We start from the raw sequence: 22,635 nt of genomic DNA, 5'->3' as shown, positions 1-22,635 counted from the left end.
TCTCTTTCCCTCCCTACTGCCCTCTCCTTCTCTTTCCTGTGTTAAAAAATAGAACAAAAATCAAACAAGAAAAGTTCAAGTCCTGCTCTTGGTCTGAGTATCTGTCAGCCGTTATGTTTTAAGTGGATACTGTCTCTTTAAATTTCAAGGAGATCTATGCACATGCATAGTAGAACCCTCCGAGGGTGGGGCTGGAATATCCACTAGCTCAGGCACCCCTATAGTTACCAGAATGGATGTACGTAGACAGCAAGGGACCAACGAAAATATACGAAAAAAAGAATGCCCACACCTCTCTCTCTGAGGCTCTGTCAGGCGTCCGTGGCTTCTCTGATCCTTTCCCCACTTGGCCCCACACAAAATGGTGGCGCCTGGAGCAGCTGAGCATCCCGAACCAGGAAGCAATGGATTTCTTGTTTCTGCCACAAACTCCCCAGCTGTTAAGTCTTCCAACCTTCTAAATATTCCTTTGTATGTGATTCAGAGTACTGGGACCATTCCCTGATCTTTCTTGGTCCTGTATTCTGTGTTGTTCTTGGCAGAGCTTGTCACTACATTTCCACCTGATCCTCCATCTTTTTCTCGAAGCCTATTTATTTCTTGTATAGAAAGAAAATCTAACTCAGCAAGCCCAATGCAGTAAAGAGTTTAGCTAATAAGATCTAACTTTGTAGTTATTTGAAGACATAACGGTACAAGGACTGAAGTAGATGACAAGAGCAGCATTTTCAAGACAGGGAGCAGTGTCCAAGGCCAACTGACCATCCAGGACTGTGCTGGTTACATAGAAAGAATGAAGATAACTTATTAAAGATTCAGACTTCTGGACCCTGTCCTGAGAGGTTCTGATTTAACAGGGCTGTAATTGGACCTGACAATCTGCATTATTTAAGTTTCCCAGGTAATTCTGCTGAAAACCACCTTAGACCACCTTAAATAGCACTTCCTTAAATAGCACTTTTCTTTGCCAAGCTTTTGATCATAGAATATAGTAAACAGTCAACTTCAGGACTCCTGGAATATCACCTTACAAGGTACCCTCACACTAGAAAAGGGTTTTTGCATCTCTGGGGTGGCCTATAGAGGGATTCCTTCTCCTTGAAAGTATCTCTAAAAGTCTGAGAAGATTCCAGATTGTTGAAGACAGGAATTCCAAGCATTTGTATGTGACCTCATGGTGAACAATGATTATTTGACAGTGACTGACATTAATGTGGAAAAGAAGTTGAGGAAAATCCGAGCCAAGACCCAGAAGCATTTAGACCTGTATTCAAGAGATGGCCTGCGAACGCTATGCATCGCCAAGAAGGTGAGAAGAAATTCTGCCAGTATTGCTGTGTATATCATTCCCTTGTTCCACCCTTTCTTTTCCTTTGTGAAAGACCTTTGATATTGGTTCTTATCGTTTCAAGATCTCTATTCTGAGTTACCACATAGATCCATGCCTTTGGTAATTTTGCTGAGGCAGAAATCTGAGTGGTAAGGTTGCATATCAGAGTGACTATGTCATTTTCTGCTTCTTATTGTATATGTAACTGTTGTTATTAAGGTAAGTCCCGATTCATAGAGACCCTGCATAAGGTTTCAAGGAGTGGCTAGTGGGTTTGAACCACCGACTTTTTCATTAGCACTCCAGTGCTTATCCTACAGTGCCACAATTTGTTGTTGTTAATTACCTTCATGTTAGTTCCAACTTATAGTGACCCTGAATAGAGTTTCCAAGGAGCAGCTGGCAGATTTGAACCACCAACTTTGTGGTTCAAGCTGACCTTGTGGTCCAGTGCATTATCCTACAGTGCCACACCAGCACTCAATATGTGTCATAGCTAACCCATAACTAATAAAGTTTTTTTTTTTTTTTTTAATTTTAGATTTTGGTCTTCACAAAATCCTGTTAAAAATTTGCCTAGATTTTAAAATTGGGGCTTTTATTCAATTATATAAATATCTAGATTTCTTATTTCTCTGGAAAATTTGGAGGATCTGGAAAACTGGGCCTGTGTCCTTGGATAGCAACAATCAGCTTGACCCTTGTAACAACTAATGATTAATATGGATTTTTGTGTGTGTTCTTTGGTTAACCACAGTCTCTACCATTCCCTATTGTACTGTCCTGCAGTAATTTAGATTGCCTACTACATGCTCTGATGCATTTGACTTTAAAGCACTTGCAAAGGAGGCATGCAAAGAAGACTGTGGACCACAGAACAAGGACATTTAATAAGGCACCTAACATCTACTAAGGGATCTAAGATTGGCATACATTTCTAGATAGTTAGAAGTGGTTTTTCCTCCATCAATTCCCAGGGTTCTTAATCACTTTAATTGTAATTAGTGCAGTCTAGAATTGAAAGTTTACAACCAGACCCAGCTGGGTACAAATCCAAGTCTCACATCCAATCAGATGTGTGAGACCCTGGGCAAGTTTCTCCAACTCTCTGAGTTTGGGATTTTATTATCTGTAAAATAATGTTAGTGCTCCCTGCATCATACAGTTGTCATAGAGAATAAGTAAGGTAACATGCACAGTAATACGTGCTCCCTACTCTAAGAATTTCCATATGCCCTTACTACTTCCTATTTCCCATCACAGTTATTTATGCATATTTCACCTCCTTGACCACCATTGAGTTAAGTGTTGAGCTGCTAACCAAAAGGTCTGCAGTTGAAATCTACCAGCCACTCAGTGGGGGTAGTCTTCTTGGGTCAAAATTTCTAGTCTCAAAAACCCTATGGAGAAGTTCTACTCTGTTGTATAGGGTCACTATGCGTAAGACTAGACCTAACAGTGGGTTTGGGTTTGGTTTTGGTTTTAGGCAGAGTGTGATTTCCTCAGTGGTGAAAGCCCTACCTATATGCTCTTGCTGTTCCTTATAGTGCTGTACACAGAGTGACACAAAATGAATATCTGAGGCCTAGCCAAAAGGATTATTCTTGTCACGAGGGGTAGTATGCTTATGATGCTATCAGTGAGGTCTAAATGATCTATTAAGACTCAAAGGGAGGAAGCTATGACTATAGTTGGACAGACATGCCTTTATTTGCACCTGCATGGAACATTGCTCAGTTGAGGGGTCTACCTGATTATGCAAGATCTCTGCTGCCTACCTCTTTAGCTTCATTGCTAACCTTTCTACACCTTACTCTACATCCTTCAGGTGACTGGTATGTTCAGGGAACTCAGGGAAATCCAAGTACATTGCTGCTTCATCATCTTTCATTAGTGCTTTGATGAGTTCTCATCCCCATATCACCTCAAAGAAGAGATCTGAACATCTGCATGAAAGTAGTCCTCTCACAGTTGTCCTTCCACCCTGCCACACTCGATCATATCACTCATTGTATTTCCTTGCTAGAACTCATTCTTTTAAATTATTTACTGGGATAATGTCTCTCGCCCTCCACCAGCATATGACCCCAGGCATGCAGGGACTCTGTCTTGATCACTGTTATGTCATCAGTGACCAGAGTATAATAGGGGCTCAGCAGATGTCTGGTGATAGTGGAACCCGAAGATCAATGTTCCATTAATTTATGCATTCTAAAAAAAAAAAAAAAAGCATTGAGGAGAAAGTCCATTTAATTGTGTAGTGAAGCTCAAACAGGCCCGCCCATAGGCGGCTCAGCAGAGAGAGGGCAGGAGGGAGGGACTCTTTCCAGACCCACATGGGCTTTTGATGGAGTTGTTTCCTGTTTGTAGGTGGTAAGTGAAGAAGACTTCCGACGGTGGACCAATTTCCGGCGTGAGGCAGAAGCATCACTCGACAACCGAGATGAGCTTCTAATGGAGACAGCTCGTCATTTGGAGAATCAACTCACCTTGCTCGGTAGTTAAAAATATGTCATTGTTAAGTGAAAAGGGGAATGCAGCAAGTTGGAAAGGGAGTTCTTGGCCCTGATTCTGAGACTGCTGCAAATCCATCTCAATTAGAAGGCTTCTCCAGGGTGCCCTTCCAGGTATTTGGCACAAAATGGATGTACCAGTACCCAATGCAGACTCCTCACAGAGCTTCCAGAGGATGCCCTGGGCGCATTCCTGAATACCCTGCTGGCAGATACCAATGAGGTTGGCCCCCTCTCCAACTACAGCTCACGCCTTCATTTGTGTAAATGTTTACTACACACCTACTATGTGCCAGTAGCATGCCACAGCTCAAGAGCCCTTTCGCTCCGAGAGTCCAGAGTTTAGTGACTAAACTAGATAATTGAGCCGGGTGGAATTTGAAGAAGAGTGTGATGAAGGGGAGACCGAAAGGTATACCAGTGGGGTAGAGTACCAAATAAGAAACACCAACCTTGCCCAGTGCCCAGTACTAGGAAGGTCAGCAACTGAAAGGGAGAGGAAGATTTGGTCAGACAAAGTGTTCAGACAAAGGGAAGGTCACAAGCAAAGACCTGCAGGTAAGAGAGCACAGACCAGCTGAAAACTCAAGAGGTCTGCTGTGGTGGGACCAGAGTGTAGTATCATGATGAAAGGTGAGAGCTCAGCAAGGACCATGTGAATCCCATGCTAAAAGTTTGAAGTGGGTAGGAGGGTAAATGCAAGGACAGATTTGTAATTTGAAAAAAAATTACTCTTTCTGCTGCAGCATAGACACTATAATGATAAGAAAAGGGAGAAATGAGAAGCAGAGAGTCATGTAAACAGACATCTGATGGTGAAAGGATTCATGTGGAGAACAAGGGAGGCTTTACTGATCAAGATTAGTCTCTGCACACCTCAGGAACACGATCTAGGGAAGGCAAGACCCAAACAGCACGTACTGGTTATGTGGAAAAAGTCTTCTTTTGTGTTAGAAAGTACTGCCGAGCTGAGATGAAGAGCAAGTCATGGTTCTATTTTGACCTTCCTGAGTGTCCAGGGACATATCCCTCCACCCCGCTGAGCCTGAGTTTGCTCTCTGGATAAATTATACTCCTTCCCTGGTGGCACTGTGGGTTAGGCATTGGACTGCTAATCACAAGGTCAGAGGCTCAAACCTACCTCTTTAGCAAAAAGATGAGGCTGTCTGCTCCCATAAAGATCAATAATCTCAGAGACTCTGTAAAATGTCACTATGAGTTGGAATTCACTTGATAGCAGTGGTTTGGGTAAGCTGACCAGGCAGTGGTACAAGGAAAATCCTGAGGATGCTGTAAAAATGATGATGATGACTTTATCTCTAAAAGGTAGAATCAAGATTTAATAGGATAAGGTGGCAAGCTATCAGTGCTGTTAACTGTCTGCCCCAACTTAAGGTGACCCCATCTACAACAGAATGAAATGTTGCCTGTCCTGAGCTATCCCCATAACAGATTGTGAATCAGACAATGTTGTGATCCATCAGATTTTCATTGACTGATTTCAGAAGTAGATTGCCAGGCCTTTATTCTTCATTCATCTTAGATTCAAAGTACCATTGAAACCTGTTCAACCTCATAGCAATATACAAGCTTCTGCTGAATAACAGGTGGTGGCTATGCATAAGGTTCAATGGCTGGGAATCAAACCTGGGTCTCTCCCATGGAAGGCAAGAATTCTTCCACTTAGCCACCAACTGATCTTAGGTGGCAAGCAGAGGTAGAAGAGGTTGTTCCCCACCACCTGTGGTTTTTCCCTGTGTTTTTGCTGCTAAGGTATTTGCTTGCTGCCTCATAAAAATAAAAAACCAAGCCCACTGCCCCCTTTAAAGCTGGCCACAAAAACTTATTTTACTAAGAACCAGGAGGTGGGTAGACCAGACTGCCCTACCCACCACAGGAAGCTTTAGTACACCCTTTTGTTTGTGGTATCTGGGAGGAGGCTTCTGTTTCACACAGACCCTGATTAGTCAGTGAGAAGTGTCTCCTCAGCTGGTTTTGCATGAAATAGGGCCTGTCAGAACCTGCCAGCTTCCCCGGACTGGGGAAGGTTTTCACAGCCTTCCTGTTTCATTTTCTCTTTCACACAAATAAATGTGTTTTTCCTCCTCTCCTTCACTCTGCCTGGCTTTAATATAAATCAGCTTCAGAATCTCACCTTCCAGGCTAACCCTTGGAAGGGAAAATGTGGATGCAGCCATCACTTTTCATGGAGTTGTTTACCTGCACATTTGGACCTGAAATACAAAACAGGTACATTTCAGGAAAGAGAGGTTATTTTTCTTCCCTCAAGGTGCCTTGGTAAGAAGAGGCCTGGGTCTGCAATGAGATTTTATCTTACCACCCTGAAACTGCCATGCCATTAAACAACAACACACACACACACAAAAAAAAAACTGCATTGCATTCACATGATGTCCCTTACTATGAAATTAGCTTTTCAGTATGCACCCAATGTAACTGCTTTGCCAACCTATTGTCACTCTGGATTATTAAATGAAATGAAATGCGTTGCTTCTTCCCAGAATGAAATGAGTAGCCATTAGTCTGTGCTCTGAAATGAACCTCAATTGAAATGCAGGTTTATTTTTGCTTAATCACTTAGCAACTATCCGTTACCAAAAAAAAAAAAAAAAAAACTTACCATTGAGTGGATTCCAACTCCTAGCTATCCTGTAAAACAGAGTAGAACTGCCCCACAGGGATTCCAAGATTCCAAGGTTATAATCTTTATGGAAGCAGACTACCACAGCTTTCTACTACAGAGCGACTGGTAGGTTCAAACTATCAACTTTTCAGTTAGCAGCCAAGTGCTTAACCACTGTGGCTTCTAGGGCTCCTCCAAATATGCCAATGTTGTTGTTGCTAAGTGCCGTCGAGTTGGTTCCAACCCATAGCGACCCTATATAGGGTTTCCAAGGAGTGACTGGTGAGCTTGAACCATCGACCCTGTAGTTCAAATGGCTTTGCAGTCTGGCGCATTAACCCATAGCACCACACCAGGACTCCAATATGCCAATACTTGGATGTATATTCATCAAGGTTAGTGCAAAGTTTAAGATCATTCAAAACCTTAAGGAATCGACATCTTCCATTCCCTCAGAGATAAATCCTGGTCAGTTCTGCTGGATAGCAGAAGTAGAGCTAAGATTTCTACCTCTCCACTTTTCTCCCGTCTTATTTCCTCATTGCCTGTCCAGGCCACCAACTCCTTGGACTCTGACTCAGCCTCCTAACTGTTCACCTTGACTCTCATCCTGCTTCCTCCAATTTCCAATCCATTTTCTACAGTAATCTTCTTAAAACTCAAAACTGATCCTATCACTGTCTAACTTAACACCCTTCGATAGCTTTCTTTGCTACCAAATATAATCTAAATCCCCTGGCAAGATTTGGCATGATCTCCCTCTCTGGCTTTCTCTCTTTCATTCCACTCTACCTCTGGGTCTTCACACATGCTGATCCTGCTACCTGGAATTCTCTTCCTCTCCTCCCTCTTTGCTTGACCTGTCAGATCTGAGTTTTAATGGCACTTCCTCTGCAAGGCCCTCCCTGACCTTCCAGATAAAGTTCAAGTTTCTTGTAACAAGTTCACATAGCACCCTGATTTTGTCTCATGTAGGTCAGTTATAAAATCTTATTTACAAGCCTCCAGGCTTGGAGAGGGTAAGAACCTGTTCTTTTCTATTATACGGTGTTCAGCACAGCCTAGCACTTGGAAGATATTTAGTACATTGCCTGACTTGAGAGCCCTTGGGGAAATTTAGCAGCTACTCTTTGATTGTAAGTGTGAGAGCTCCTGTCTTTGATCACTCCAGGAGCCACTGGGATTGAAGACCGACTGCAGGAAGGCGTTCCAGACACGATTGCTGCTCTGCGGGAAGCTGGGATCCAGATCTGGGTCTTGACTGGAGACAAGCAGGAGACAGCAGTCAATATTGCCTATTCCTGCAGACTCTTAGATCAGACTGACACAGTTTACACCATTAATACAGAGAGTCAGGTAAGACCAAACTAGAGACAAGATGTTCAAGTATAGAACTTCCCCTGAGTCCACAGGCTCACTGGTAGATACACACAGAAAACATCCTTTCCTTAATATATCACTGAACATTGAGGCTGGGAGGACCCTAGAAACCATTCAACCCAATAGCTTCCATTTCATCCCATAAATGATTGACCAACTTTTTTTTTTTTTTTTAATTCTAGCACTGTTTACTAGAAAGTCGAACCACTAGTAAATTCCACTTCTGGTCCAACCTTCTGATTTTACAGATGAGTAAACTGAAAGTCACTATGCCTAATTCAAGTGCTCAAGGTCACCCTGCTAGTTTCTGCTATTGAGAACTAACTCTAAAACTCTCTTCGCCTGCGGGACCAGTGCTCTTTGCATTATGCCACAATGACAGACAGCTCACAGAACCGCAATCATCAGTCTCTTACTACTTTGGATTAATGTATCCATTGAAAAAGCCTCAGTTCAATTGCAATTATTCTGAGTTTAAAATTTCAGCTCCAATCTGAATGTCAAATTGACCTTGCACAGAGTAGGCTTCTGAAGAGAACAATACTAGAAACCAGAGAATTTTGATGGGATGGGAAAGAGAAAGAGATAAGCAATGTTTTAAAGCAGCAATTTTCAATCAGAATAGATCCTGGGTAGCAGAGATCAAGATTTGGAGAGAAGTCTGTGTGATATCTGAAGAAGCATATTTAAAGTTATAATAAGATTTTGTGTCTGAGAGGAAAGAACCTAATTTTACAATGTAAGCTGCAAAAAAGTAAAGTTCCATTATCTTCTTGGCTGATGAGTATGGGAAGTAAGCATTAAGATGCATACTGCTACACTCAAACATGAGACTATGAGCCGAAAAGTTGGTGGTTCAAACTCACCCAAAAGGACCTCAGAAGATAGATTTGATGATCTGTTTCTGAAAGGTTACAACTTTGAAAATCCTATGGAGCCGTTCTATTCTGCATACATAAGGTGCCATGAGTTGGAATCTACGCAACAGCTAACAGCAACATCAAAGCGAGCGTGAATTAGATTAATGCATCAGGATATTAATAAGTTAAACACTGTATCATGAAAGCTGGGGAGAGTAGCTGGAGACGTAGGACATACCTTCCATGGGGAAAGGATGGAGAAGTGGAAGCTGGGAAAAGGAAGCACAGAAAAGGAGGCAGGAAGGACACGGGAGTATATGAGGGGGCTTCAAAAAGTTTGTGGGAAAAAATTAAATTAAAAGGTAGTTTAATTTTTCCATAAACTTTTTGCAGCCTCCTTGTATATTTATCAAGATTGGTCCTTTTTCTCCTTTACGGTTTTGCCTGAGGCTGATCTGGATCCAGAATAAAAACTTAGGGAGGTTTATATTGGGTTTTTAGCCTATGAAGCAACTATATTCACATATTTTTAAAACAATAAAAAGGCAGTTTATACTATGAAAAGGGCCTGCGGCTCTTTAGATGAGTGGAGAAAAAAAAATCATCTACTTTCTTGTCAGGTGCACATATTATGCTATGATTAGATTAAACCTCAATGCATTTTCAATATGAAAATAATCTCAGAGACATCTTTGACTTTAATATTATGCTTAGGAAAAAAAGTAATTTGCAACTTGCTTGAGTGCTTGATCCCTATAATAGTGTTGCTGTCTACCTGCCCCATGAGAAATGGAAACAAGGTTGTGATGCTCGTTTGCCTCCAGGTGATTCCTGAAGGAGGACATCTGTAAATCTGAGAGCAAGTCAGCCCGTCCAGGGACCTCTGTGGGTACTGCTCAGTGCAATGCCTTCTTTTAAGAAGCTGAAGAGCTCTGTTGAATGACTAGTCAAAGGCTCCTAAGGGACAACTCTGTTAAAGTTATCTAGGACCCTCCAAAATGGTGCCTGAACACTAGGCACTGCCCAAACTCCCAGAGCTACTAAACAACTCAATCATTTTTCCCCATCCCTGTGCCTGGGAATCAACAGTGGGTTAATAAATATGTTAAGCTAGTGAGTGAAGGAATCCATTTCAAGTGTTATGTTTATTTAAACCCCAGTTTCATGTAACTGTGTATTCAATAGATGTCTTCTCCAAAGGTTTTAGCTTGCCTCATTTGCTATTAATTTAGGGCTACTCTCTCTCTCTGTTGTGTATCTTTAAGTTATAATCAAGTTATGGGCCCTCTCTAGACCTCAGCATTCTCATCCACAAAATGAGAGGCTTACTAACACATGACTGGAACTGCTGATCCGTCAAGGAAATTTAGGGCTTAAAATTCAATTCACTGGGTATCTCTGGTTGAAGGTCTCTCTTAACATTAGAGTTTTAAGGTGTTAGCCAGGGCTGTGGACTCAACTGAAGACTCAACAGGGTGGGCCAACGGAGGTGAGGAATCCTACTTGCATGTTCTCCCACTTAATTGTATCCAGGAGGCCTCAGTTCCTCACCATGTTGGCCTCTCCACAGATCTGCTTCACAATATGGCATCTGGCTTCCCCCAGGGTGAGCCACACAAGAGTAAGACAGAGTCCCTAATCAGAAACCATGCCTTTTTCGTAACCTAATCCTGGAAGTGACTGCCCTTTACTTTTGCCAAACTCTCTTCATTAGGAAGGAGTTAGTAAGTTCAGTCCACACTCAAGGGAAGGAGGTTACACAAGGGCAGGAATACCAGGAAGTGAGGATCGATAAGAACCATTTTATAGGCTGCCTACCACAGTACCTGGAATATCCCATTAGATGGATGAATGGTAACTATTGAACTTATTACATAGAAAATTTGGAAATAGATTCAGTTGTTTTGTTTGTCTTTTTAAGTTTACACCTCCAATGACTTGCTTCAGTCATATATAGGAGAAATTTATATAATTTGTGCCAACCCCAACTTCCAGCAAGGACTATCTTGATCTCTTCCCAGATAAGTGTCTTTGGTGTTAGCTACCCACTGCTGGACATTGTACTCAGTAGAGTTTTCTGTTCATACTCTACTGCCAGCAACAATTAGTTCAGCATCCTCTGAAGGCAGACACAGGAATAAGAAATGGCAGTTCTATTCATTCCAAAAGAAATTATTCCAAATGATTCTTAGAATCCTCTAGATCAACATTCCCCAAACCTATCATTTCAGATAACTTTTGCCAAAATTTACATATGACCTGTATTGTTGTTTTGTTTAATAATTTCACTTAAATTGAATCACTTTTAACATTATTTAATTGATCTTAAAAATAAATTTTCAGCACTTCAATAAACAAAACATAACATTATCCCTTGCTATGGATAAAATTTTTTTTAAAAAAACACTGTAAACTGAAGACTGTGTGAATCAAAAAGCCTTATTAACATTGATAATATTGTTGCCTGCCACAATGTTCTTAATCTTGATTAAAAAGTGATGTTCACAGAACTTTAAGAGGCATTAAGGATTATAATCAATTTCTGGTTTTTTTTATCTAATCAAATATAATGGAAGAGAATTGATGAAAGAAATAACATCCTCACTGTTTCAAGATTAACATTGGGAAAAATCAATAAGACATTTCTTTCACCAATAAGATTTCCACTGTCCATTCTAACCAATAAAAACCTACTGCCATTGAGTCGATTCCAACTCAATATCAACCCTGTATAGGGTTTCTGAAGCTATAAATCTTTATAGGAGCAGAAAGTCTCCTCTTTCTTCTATGGACCAGTTGATGGGTTTGAACGACTGACATTGTAGTTAGTAGTGGTTGGTGGTTATGTGTTGTGGAGTCAATTCTGACTCATAGTGACCCTGTATAGGGTTTCTGAGGCTGTAAATCTTTACAGGAGCAGAAAGCTTCATCTTTCTCCCACAGAACAGCTGATAGTTTCGAACTGCTGACTGTGAGATTAGCAGCCCGATTCATAACCACTACGCGACCAGAGCTCCTTTGTAGTTAGTAGTACAGTGCTTATCCTACAAAGCCACAATGCCTCCTTGTTCTAATCAACACAACCGGCACATTCATATCATAAATCTCAGCACCCTCCAAGGAATAACTGGTTGTCATTAAGGAGCTCTGATGGCATAGTGGATTACGAGCTGGACAACTAACTTCAAGGTCAGTAACTCAATTCTACCAGTTGCTCAGCTGAAGAAAGATGAAGTGTTCTGCTCCCATAAAGATTTACAGCCTTGGAAATCCTGTACAGGGTTGCTATGTGTTGGAAATGACTCGGTGGCACACAACCACCACCACCAACCACCATTGAGTTGGTTCTGACTCAGGGTGACATCATGTGTGTCAGTGTAGCACTGTGCTTCATAGGGTTTTCAATGGCTGATTTTTCAAAAATAGACCTCCAGCTATAATTTGATGAACTTGACCTATACTTAGGGATGTAGTAACTCAAAATACCAACAGAGAGGGAAGGAGTCTTCACATCAAGTATCAGTCCTATCCCTCTGTATACAGGATAGATAGGGACAGGCAACTTAGACATTGGCTACCTAAAATGAGGGGGCTATAAAGGCACGGAGTGACAGGCTTACAAATTTCCAAGAGGAGGTTCAGTTTAAGAGTATGCGTGGGAAGATAGAGTCCCCACTGAATAGTTTTCATCACGTCTAGATGCGCCTGGTGAAAAGAGATGAGATAAGATTCTTATGATTTAATAGTGAGTAGTTGGTGCTTTGAGTTGATGCGCCAGACTGCAAAGCCATTTGAACTGTAAGGTTGGCAGTTCAAGCTCACCAGTTGCTCCTTGGAAAGCCTATACAGGGTCACTATGAGTTGGAACCAACTTGACAGCACTTAACAACAACATCAGATAGTTCTTAAAAGAACATAATGCTCAAAGAAGAAATTTTTTACTCATTAAGCTAAACTATTGCTTGCTTTTAAGAAGACTCCCAAGAATAATTTTGGTTTAAAGTTTAAAGATCATCCCAAGGCAATAGTTTCAGGAGTTTGTTCAACCTTCATAGCACAGGAAGTCTGGAGTCAGTGAGATTTTGAAATTCTGTCTTACATTTGTCCTCTCTTGATTAGATTTTTCTACTGAATATTTGATGAAAATGTTCAGTAATGGTAGTTGGGCACCATCCAGTTCTTCTGTTCTCATAGCAAAAGAGGCAGTTGGTCATGGATACAATTAGCCACACAATCCATATTTTCCTTCTATTCCTGACTCTATACCTTCCTCTATTGTTCCAAGCAAATAGAAACCAACTGTTGCACCTTAGATAGTTTCTTGAAAGCTTTTAAGAACCAATTCACAACTTAATGAACTAGGAGGTAAAACAGAAGCACTAGATGATCAATGTGTCTCTTACTGAGGAGGCCAAGTGGTAGTGATCCTGCCTCCACTACTAAGTTGGATAACCTTGGGAGAATTACTAAAGAATTCATTGTTGTCTTGTTTTGTTTTATTTTTTTTTTTTTTACTAAATCACTGGGATACAGTTTAATAGTTTTAATTTAGACAGTGACTTCAAAGGTCTCTGGGTACTCCATTTCCAACTAAAAAAGAAAGAAGTTTATATATTTTAATTGGAAGCATTGCTTTCAATTAAAGTAAATGGATCCAGCAATATTTTATGTGCCTTGCATCTAAGTAGTATTTGTGACTTGGAGAGAGTAATTTAAATGGAGTGCTATTTTCCCTTGGAAAGTCAGAGAAAGTCAGACATGGCCTCTCTGCCTTTTTTGCACCAATGCACCAGCAGTGCTCCTAAGACCAAATCCAAGGAACCCCACATAGGGTTCTCAACGAGTTTTGCTTCTGTGGTAGGGCCAAATTAATGGCTGTTGTTGTTAAATGCCATCAAGTCGATTGTGACCCTGTATAGGGTTTCCAAGGAGCAGCTGGTGAGCTTGAACCACCGACCTTGCAGTTCAAACAACTTTACAGTCTAACACATTAGCCCACAGCACCATGTCTATTTGGGACTAATTAACTATGTTCTAAAATAATACTCAAAAGGATCAAACTCTGCAATATCCAGCATCTCAATGAAAATTCAGTGTTAAGTGCCATCAAGTGATTCTGACTCATAGTAAAGGATTTCCAAGGAGTGATTGGGGGGTTTGAACTTCTGACCTTGAGGTTAGCCGTACAAATGTTATCCTACAGTGCCACACCAGACTCTAAATGCTGGACTCTATAAACATCAGGCATGAAATAAAATAGACAAATGCAATTCAACACTACAGTGAAATCCGTCAAAATATCCAAAATGACACAAATGCTACAATTAGTAAAGAAGAACATTAGATAGCTATTATAAAGGGACTTTGTGAAGTCAAGCATGCAGACCATTATGAGGAAAACATTTAGACAAAAAAAATGACCTAAATGGAACTTCTACAGAAGCTACTATAAAAAAAATCACAACACAAGCCCATTAAAATCAATAATTTTTGAAGGATTAATACCATCAAGCAATAGCCACAGATCCAGGATTACTTTTCCTGTAAAAGTATGGTGAAAATACCTCAGTCCTGTTAAAGTATTTCAATGAGTTAAAACTTGTAAGTAATATAGAAGAATCTATGGCACAGATTTTCATGGCTATAGAAATGCTTGTGAAATGACATGAAAGAAATATTCCAGATATCCTCCCAGAACACACAGGAGGTGGGCCTCTTCCAACTCAACTCCATATTTATTCCTGAGTTTTCTCTGTTGATTCCTTTCTCTTCAGTCACAGAGCCTAAACCAGGATTGGCAGAGAGATGACATTTTATCTGAGCTGCTCAAATTCAGTTGAGTATGGAGGGCTCCAAGTATAGAGATGTATCTGGTTTTTTCTACAGTATACAGTCCCACATGGAGGTCCTGTCACTCTTAAAGTCTTTTGATATAATTGAGTCAAACCCACCTGATGTGGTAGCACTTTTGAATAGCTCAAGATAAACCTGTTTGGGATGTAAATTAGATCTGTAAAATCCCTTCCTCTAGGCTAGACCACCAAGCACCTAGACTAGAGTCCAGTTTAAAGGGATTGATTCAGACAGTGATTTCAAGGGTTTCTAGGCACCCTGTTTCCAACTGAAGAAGGAGAAATTGATACATTCTTACAAATGAACCACCTCCAACTGTATAAATGTCTTCAAAAATCCATAAATTACTAGATCCAGTAATGTCCTTGGGTTTTGCATATAAATAGTGTTTAAGACTTGGAAGAGTGATCTGAATGGAAGGTTAGGGAGGAGACCAGATTTCTTTGGTTGTTGGTAAATGGTAAGTCATGTACAGCAGAGATGGACAAGGTACCTGCTGTGAAAGACTTAGGTTGAAAGATGAGTTTGGGGAGTAGAAGAGAAAGGAAGTGAACTTTTTCTTTACAAGATTGACAGAATTAAAATTTATATCCAGAAGGAGGAAGTGGAAGATAGAATATGAGAGGATTAAATAAACAACAGATGGTGGGAAAAGAGAGTAGTGATGTTGAGTACACAGGCTGATTAGGACCATTGGGGATACAAGGAGTAGATCTATATGTTGACTTCAGAATCTCTGTCATTCAAAATATTATTGAGTCCACCAGCTGCTGCTCAGAAACACTGTACAGGGTAGCTATGAGTCAGAATTGACTACACAGCTTTTAACAACAAGAACTCAGAATAGTGGGAAGCACTATGGCTTTGTAGAATAAGCACTGGACTGAGAACCACAAGGCTGGTGATTTGTGCCTACCAGCTGCTCAGCAGGAGAAAAAGAAGGCTGTCTGATCCTGCAAAGATTTACAACCTCAAAAACCCTGTGAGTCAGAACTGACTCAATGGCACTTAACAACAGCAACAACTCATTGCTTCAATTTCTTTATCACTAAAATAAGGTTTGTCATACTCTACTGCATGGTAATGTTCTAAGGAACAAAGGAGACTGAAATGAAAACACCACACCAGCGTGACATGTTGGCATTAGTTGTCATCTTATTGCTGTTAATCATTATCTTAAACCATCGCTGTATCAATTCCCATCTTTCTGAGCTCCTAAGTAGTCCTTATTATCTTGTTCATTAATTTGGTTCCTAATTAATATTTCTCTCATGTTGTTTCAAATATTGCAAAGAAGCATAAAACTAGAGAATGATTCCTAGGTAGTCTCTATGGGGGTAAGTTTTATAACCGTCTTACTAAAGAATTAAGTGAAATTTTAACATTATTCTAATGCTGCTTACTAATACTCTACTTATTATTATGACTCTTTATAGGAAGTCTGTGAATCCATCCTCAACTGTGCCCTGGAAGAAGTAAAGCAATTTCATGGACCACAGAAGACAAACCACAAGCTCTTTGGGTTCTGCCTGCCTTCTGAGACACCATCTACCACTTCAGTTGCTGTCGTCCCGGAAATTGGACTGGTCATAGACGGAAAAACATTGAATGTCATATTCCAGGGAAAGCTGGAGAAGAAATTTCTGGAACTGACCCAGTATTGCCGGTCTGTCATGTGCTGTCGCTCTACTCCACTCCAGAAGAGTATAATAGTCAAGCTGGTTCGAGACAAGTTGAGAGTCATGACCCTTTCCATAGGTACCAGTCTTGCTGACTGCTGACTTGTGGGTGGCGGTTTGGCAGAAGCCTAGAGGAGAGGTAGGAGGTCAGGTCAAAATCCAGATGATTAGGCTGAGAGCCAATATGAGAGATTTCAAAATGGCGGTGAGGAGATGCAGCAGATACTAAGTAGAGTTGGAAAGTGACTCAAAGTTCTAGAGAAGGAAAAGGAAAGAGAAGTCAGATTAGGAAATATCAGTACTTGGATAGGTTAGGAGGAGGGTCCAAGCCAACAGGAACCTAGTATTCAGAATATCCATGTCGCTTAAGAAATATTGCCATCAACTATATATATTCAGGTCACCTCTGTTCTAGGATGCAGGCCATTTCCCCTTCAATACTTAGCACATGACTCAGTAATATGAACTTCAATTTAGTTGCTTGATTTTGCCTCTTGACTCACAAAGCTTATAATATTTACTATCTAGCCCTTTACCTTTACTAGTGGAGTCCTGGTGTGACACTGTGGGTTAATGCACTGGACTGCAAGGTTGGGTTGAACCACACGGTCAGCAGTTCAAGCCTCACAAGCTGCTCCTCAGAAACCCCATACATGTCGCTATGAGTCGGAACTGACCCTTCAGCACTTAACAACAACAACCTTTACTAAAAATATATGCCAACATGTGGTTTAATTCATGTTTGCTAATGTATTCTGAGTGTGGGTGACTGGTGGGGAGATTTTAATGGTTATTTTTGTACATTCATTCTTACATACACATTCCAGCCAAAAGTAAATTCTCAATCAATTCTGACTAGTTGGTTATGGTGCAGTGATTAAGCACTCAACTGCTTAGAATTGGCTCAACCAATAGGTGGGCAATTCAAATCCACTAGCCACAATATGGGAGAAAGATTTGACAGTCTGCCCCTGAGAAGATTCACAGCCCTGGAAATCCTATACCAAAGTTCTACTCAGTCCTGTAGAGTTGCTTTAAGTCAAAATTGACTTGATACAGTGGGTTCAGTTTGGTTTAGTTGGTAATGAAGAATTGTTCAGTGGGGACCCAACTTTGATTATGGTTGAGGAAGAGAAATAACACTGTACTTACTTAAAACCTTCTAAAAACACCCAGGCCTGGTTTACAGAAATCATCATAATCTGATCTCCATTAATTCTCCAACCACATTTCCCACCACCACTACTTCCCTCTCCAGCATACAGCACTCTATCTTCTAGCAAAATGGAATTGTTTACCCTTCTCCATCTGCCATATCCTCTCTGCACAAATCATTCCCTGAACAAAGCATTCCTCACACTTCAACGTATCCTTCATTTCTTTTGGGAGCTTCCTCAGTATCCAGCATTCATAGCTAAATATTAGACCTTACTATGGGGAATCCTGGTATGGCGCTGTGGGTTAATGTGCCAGACTGTAAAGCTGTTTGAACTGCAAGATTGGCAGTTCAAGCTCACCAGCTGCTCCTTGGAAACCCTATACAGGGTCACTATGGGTCAGAATGCGTACTGGTTACAAATCGGGCTGCAAACCGCAAGGCCAACAGTTCAAAACTACCAGCTGTTCTGCAGGAGAAAGATGAGGCTTTCTGCTCCTGTAAAGATTTACAGCCTCAGAAACCCTGTACAGGGTCGCTATGAGTCAGAACCGACTCCAAGGCACAAAACCATCAACCATGGGTCAGAATCAACTCAACAGCACTTCACAACAACAATGATGCATCCCAATAGACTGAGATCCTTGAGTACAGGAATGATGTCAGTCTTATGCACCACTTCTTCACGTGCCCAGCACACACCAAGTTTTGCATTCATTTTGGACATCTTCCAAACTAACCATCTTACTAAAGAATTAAGTGAAATTTTAACATTATTCTAATGCTGCTTACTAGTATCCTACTTATTATGGCTCTTTATAGGAAGTCTGTGAATCCATCCTCAACTGCGCCTCTCGTCCTCCAACACAGACATGGAAAGAGACTTTCTTTACTGGTATTTGAAACAAGAGGTCTATTCCACATTATGCTTGTCCTAGGCCTTTAGGTAAAAGCAGTTCTGAACAAAAAAGGACCAACGAGGATGTAGAGAGCAGGCCTTTAGAAACAGCATCCTACTTACTCCCTGAATTCTCCTCTTCAGAAATTCACACACATATGAAACCAAAGCCCAGATTGATTCCCAGAGCTGGGAGATTTGCTTCATTCTCATAGCAAAAGAAACAAAACCAGCTGAGCGAAAAATAGTATGATCTCCACCTCTACTTCCCCTGGCTCATAGAAAGAGAAGGTTGAAGGTTGGATTCGTTCTACCACGAAGAAAAAAAAATATGCTATAAATAGAAATGATTATAAAAAGAATAAAGTCCTATAAGGACAAAAATTTTAAGTTGAATAAATTTGTTGGCAAGTAAGTAGGGGAATAAAGCTCTCTCTCCCTCAATTCCATATTCTCTATGTTGAATAATGTAAATTTGATAGCAGTTTATTATGAGAAGTTACTGGATAAAATGGAATAGCAGAGAAGAATGAAAATACATAGTCTAGAACAGGGGTTCACAAATTACAACCTTTAGGCTGAATCCAGCCTACCATATATGCAGGTACTAAGAATGGTTTGAATGTTTTCAAATGTAGAATATGCAATCTATAAGCAAGAACGGTTGCTCAATTTTGTCTCTTGGACCACAAAACCTAAAATATTTACTATCTAGCTCTTTACAGGAAAAGTCTAGAAGATGAAGCACTTGGGAGAGATGCAGGGTCTGGCTTGCAGAGAAGGCTTCATTGTACAGAGCTGTGCTGTGCAATATGGTTGCCACTCTGTGGCTATTGAATTTCTGTGGCTATTGAATTTCAATTAAAATTAAACTCATTTCCTTAGTTGTACTAGCCACATTTCAATGATCACATGTGGCTAATGATTTCTGTTTTGAACAGTGCAAATACACAACACTTGCATCATCACCTAGAAATTGATATGATAGTATTGGTATAGAGGAAAGCCATGTGTGTGTATATGCATGTGTGTGTATTTCTGGCCTTATCTTCAATTTCCTGAAACAACTCTGTTCATTGAGTGGAAACTCAATGGGACTAAGTGTACCTCCACAAAAAAGATCAGTTAATCCCATATTTCTATAATCAAAAATAAAACTGACCTTTGTCCCTCACCTTGGATACCACTGACAACTTCTGGGGGTTTGGCTGTCCAAACACTTCAGTTGTCTGAATTCGGTCAATTATTTCCAGTTCTACTGAGTTAGGAAAGAGTACTGACCCTAGAATCAGAAGATCTGAGTTCTAGTTTTAGGTTTTCTTCACTTCACAAGCCGAATTTTCCTTGATGAGTCCTTAAATTGTTCAGATTGTTCTCCACTTGCTCATCAGTACAGTCCATTGTAACATTTATAAACAGTAAAGCACTGCCTAATCTGGCACTTATCATTGTCTTCCCAATATCTAACATTGTGCCCAGAAAAAATATTACAATAAGTATTTGTTGAATGTTAAAGTAAAGTAGAACTCCTTGTCCAAAGAAAAGAAAACAGCTCACAGACCAAGTACTACAGTAATGATTTTTTCAACAGGACTATACAGAGCAATGTTAAAAGGATTCAGTCTTGTACAAATGGAGATCCTTTGTTAAGTGCCATCGAGTTGGTTCCTGTATAGGGTCTTTGCAGGACAGAAAGCCTCATCTTTCTCCTGTAGAGTGGCTGGTGGGTTCGAATCACCAAGTTTGTGGTTTGTAGTCCATTGCACTACCAGGAGACCCTTGTTGTTGTTAAGTGCCGTCAAGTTGGTTCTGACTCATAGTGACCCTGTATAAGGTTTCCAGTGAGCACTGGTGGTTTTAAACTGCCAACTTTGGTTAGAAGTCCAGTTTAGAGTCACTAAATAGAAATCATTCAAACAGTCACTGAGCAGTTGGATAGTAATGAAGACCCCCTCTTCTTTCAGGTGATGGAGCAAATGACGTAAGCATGATTCAAGCCGCTGATATTGGAATTGGGATATCAGGACAAGAAGGCATGCAGGTATCGTTCCCTTCAACTTCTTGTTTCTTTTTACTTTTCTTTATTCTTATTGGCATAGTGATAATAGTGATTCTGTGGCAAAATTCTCACCTTCTACATGGAAGTCTCAGGTGTGAATTCCAGACAATGCAGCTTCTACCCATCTGTCATTGAAGACTTCTGTTATGCTATGATGCTGAACAGGTTTCAACAGAGCTTCCAGACTAAGACAGACTAAGAAGAATGACCTGGCAGCATACTCCCAAAAATCAGCCAGTGAAAACCCAGTGGGTCCAATGGTCCAGTTCACAACCAGTGTTGGAGATGGTACAGGTCCAGGCAGTATATGGGGTCTCTATGAGTCAGGCACTAACTCCATGGCAGCTCACAACAATGATTCTTATCTCAGAGCTAAGGAATTCCCCATAGTGCTGGATGATCTTCCCACACAGAGTTTTGCACAATTATCTATCATCTGAAAGTCAGGGCTTCCATACCTGTGTATGACCTCCATCAGCAACTTTTTACCTCAAGTCTTTCAGAACACAGAGAGAGTGTAAAGGATAATTGGTTTTGCACAGACAGTGGTGATGTCTGTATTTTAAAACCAAAGAGTAGCCAACCATTGAGGAACTATAGCCTTCCTCTGACTCCATGCTTCCAGCCACTTCCATGGTTGCAATACCCTCCATGATACAAGGACACTTGAAAATATTTCTCAACTGCTATTTTAGTCTTGATGACTATATTGATCCAAAATACCTTGGGACACTTCAATTTGGTGGCACAACAGTTAAGCCCTCAACTACTAGCCTTAGGCTTGGCATTTGGGATTCAACCAGAAACACCTCAGAAGACAGGCCTGGTGAACTGCTTCCAAAAGATAACCATTTTGAAAATGCTATGGAATCATTCTACACTGACTACATGAGGTTCACTGAGTTGGAACTCATGGCAATTAATAACAGTCGGAGCGTGATGTGATAGGATAAGCACTGAACTGTTAACTACAAGGTCAGTGGTTCATACACACCAGTCACGCCTTGGAAACTTTATACAGGGTCTTTGTGAATCAGAACCTGCTCAATAGCACTTAACAATAGCAGTGTCGTCAAAATTTAGCCTAGGACAAGTATACTAATTTGAGCTGCTAAGTTTTCCCATTAAAACAGACCCCTTTTGTGGTTATTTTTAACAATCATTAACAATTGCATTCTCACCACCACAGTAGACATTTAGTGTTGCCTAAATTTGTTGTTGAGGATAAAAGAGCACTGAACCAGAAGTCACAAACTAATTATGTGTTAGTTGCTTTTTGAGTATCTACCATCTGGCAGCACTCTGTAGGCACTTCATACTGTTTTTCATGTTTTGTGTTTTGTGTTGTTTTTTATTTTATTGTGTTAAAACATACGTAACAAAAAGTTTATCGTTTTAACTATATTTAAGCGTACAATTCAGTAAAATTAATTGCACTCTCTCATTATATTATACAACCACTACCCTGATTTCAAAAGTTTTACGTTACCCCAGAAAAAAACTCAGTGTTCCTTTAGTAGTAACTTCTCATTCTCTCCTGCTCTAAGCCCCTGGTGACCATGAGTAAATGTGTGTCTCTGTGCATATTCTAAATATCCCATATAAGTTGGATCATTCAATATTTATCGTTTGGTGTCTGAATTATTTCACTCAATATGGTTTCACGGTGGTGGTTGTTTTTTGTTTGTTTGTTTGGTTGGTTTGTTTTGGTTAGGTATCATCGAGTTGGTTCTTACTCATAGCGACCTTTTGCACAACAGAATGAAACACTGCCTGGTCCTGTGCCAATCCGCAATTGTTATGTTTGAGCCCGTTGTTGCAGCCACGATGTCTATCCATCTCATTGGGGTCTTTCTCTTTTTCACTGACCCACCACTTTTTCAAGCATGATGTCCTTCTATGTTCTGTCCCTCCTAATAACAAAATCTATCCATCGTTATTTCTAAGATGCATTCTGGCAGTACTTCTTGCAAGAAAGATTTCTTTGTTCTTAGAAGTTCATGGTACTTTCAGTATTTTTCACCAACACTATAATTCAAATGCATCGATTCCTCTACTGATGACTTATTCAATGTCCGACTTTCACAAGCATATGAGGTGATTGAAAATATCATGAGCTGCATCAGGTGCACGTTAATCCTCAAACTGACATCTTGCCACACCAGGACTCCTATATATATGCAGGACAAGGCAGTGTTTCATTCTGTTGTTGTTAGGTGCTGTCGAGTTTGTTCCAACTTATAGCAACCATGTGTAGGGTTTC

General features: G+C 40.5%; 1 protein-coding gene across 1 annotated transcript in view; it reads left to right on the top strand.

Annotated features, from left to right (window-relative positions):
* Window positions 1–22,635, top strand: part of ATP10B (ATPase, class V, type 10B) — a 184,701-nt gene that overhangs the window by 136,623 nt on the left and 25,443 nt on the right. Inside the window, exons 11-15 of the mRNA XM_006864944.1 lie at window positions 1,200–1,309; window positions 3,701–3,827; window positions 7,659–7,843; window positions 16,017–16,338; window positions 20,278–20,354. Of these exons, the coding sequence (XP_006865006.1) occupies window positions 1,200–1,309; window positions 3,701–3,827; window positions 7,659–7,843; window positions 16,017–16,338; window positions 20,278–20,354 (821 nt within the window). The remainder of the gene's footprint in view (window positions 1–1,199; window positions 1,310–3,700; window positions 3,828–7,658; window positions 7,844–16,016; window positions 16,339–20,277; window positions 20,355–22,635) is intronic.

The sequence above is a fragment of the Chrysochloris asiatica genome, unplaced genomic scaffold, assembly GCF_000296735.1.
Source record: "Chrysochloris asiatica unplaced genomic scaffold, ChrAsi1.0 scaffold00073, whole genome shotgun sequence".
Lineage (NCBI taxonomy): Eukaryota > Metazoa > Chordata > Mammalia > Afrosoricida > Chrysochloridae > Chrysochloris > Chrysochloris asiatica.
This window is presented reverse-complemented; position numbering and strand designations above follow the sequence as displayed.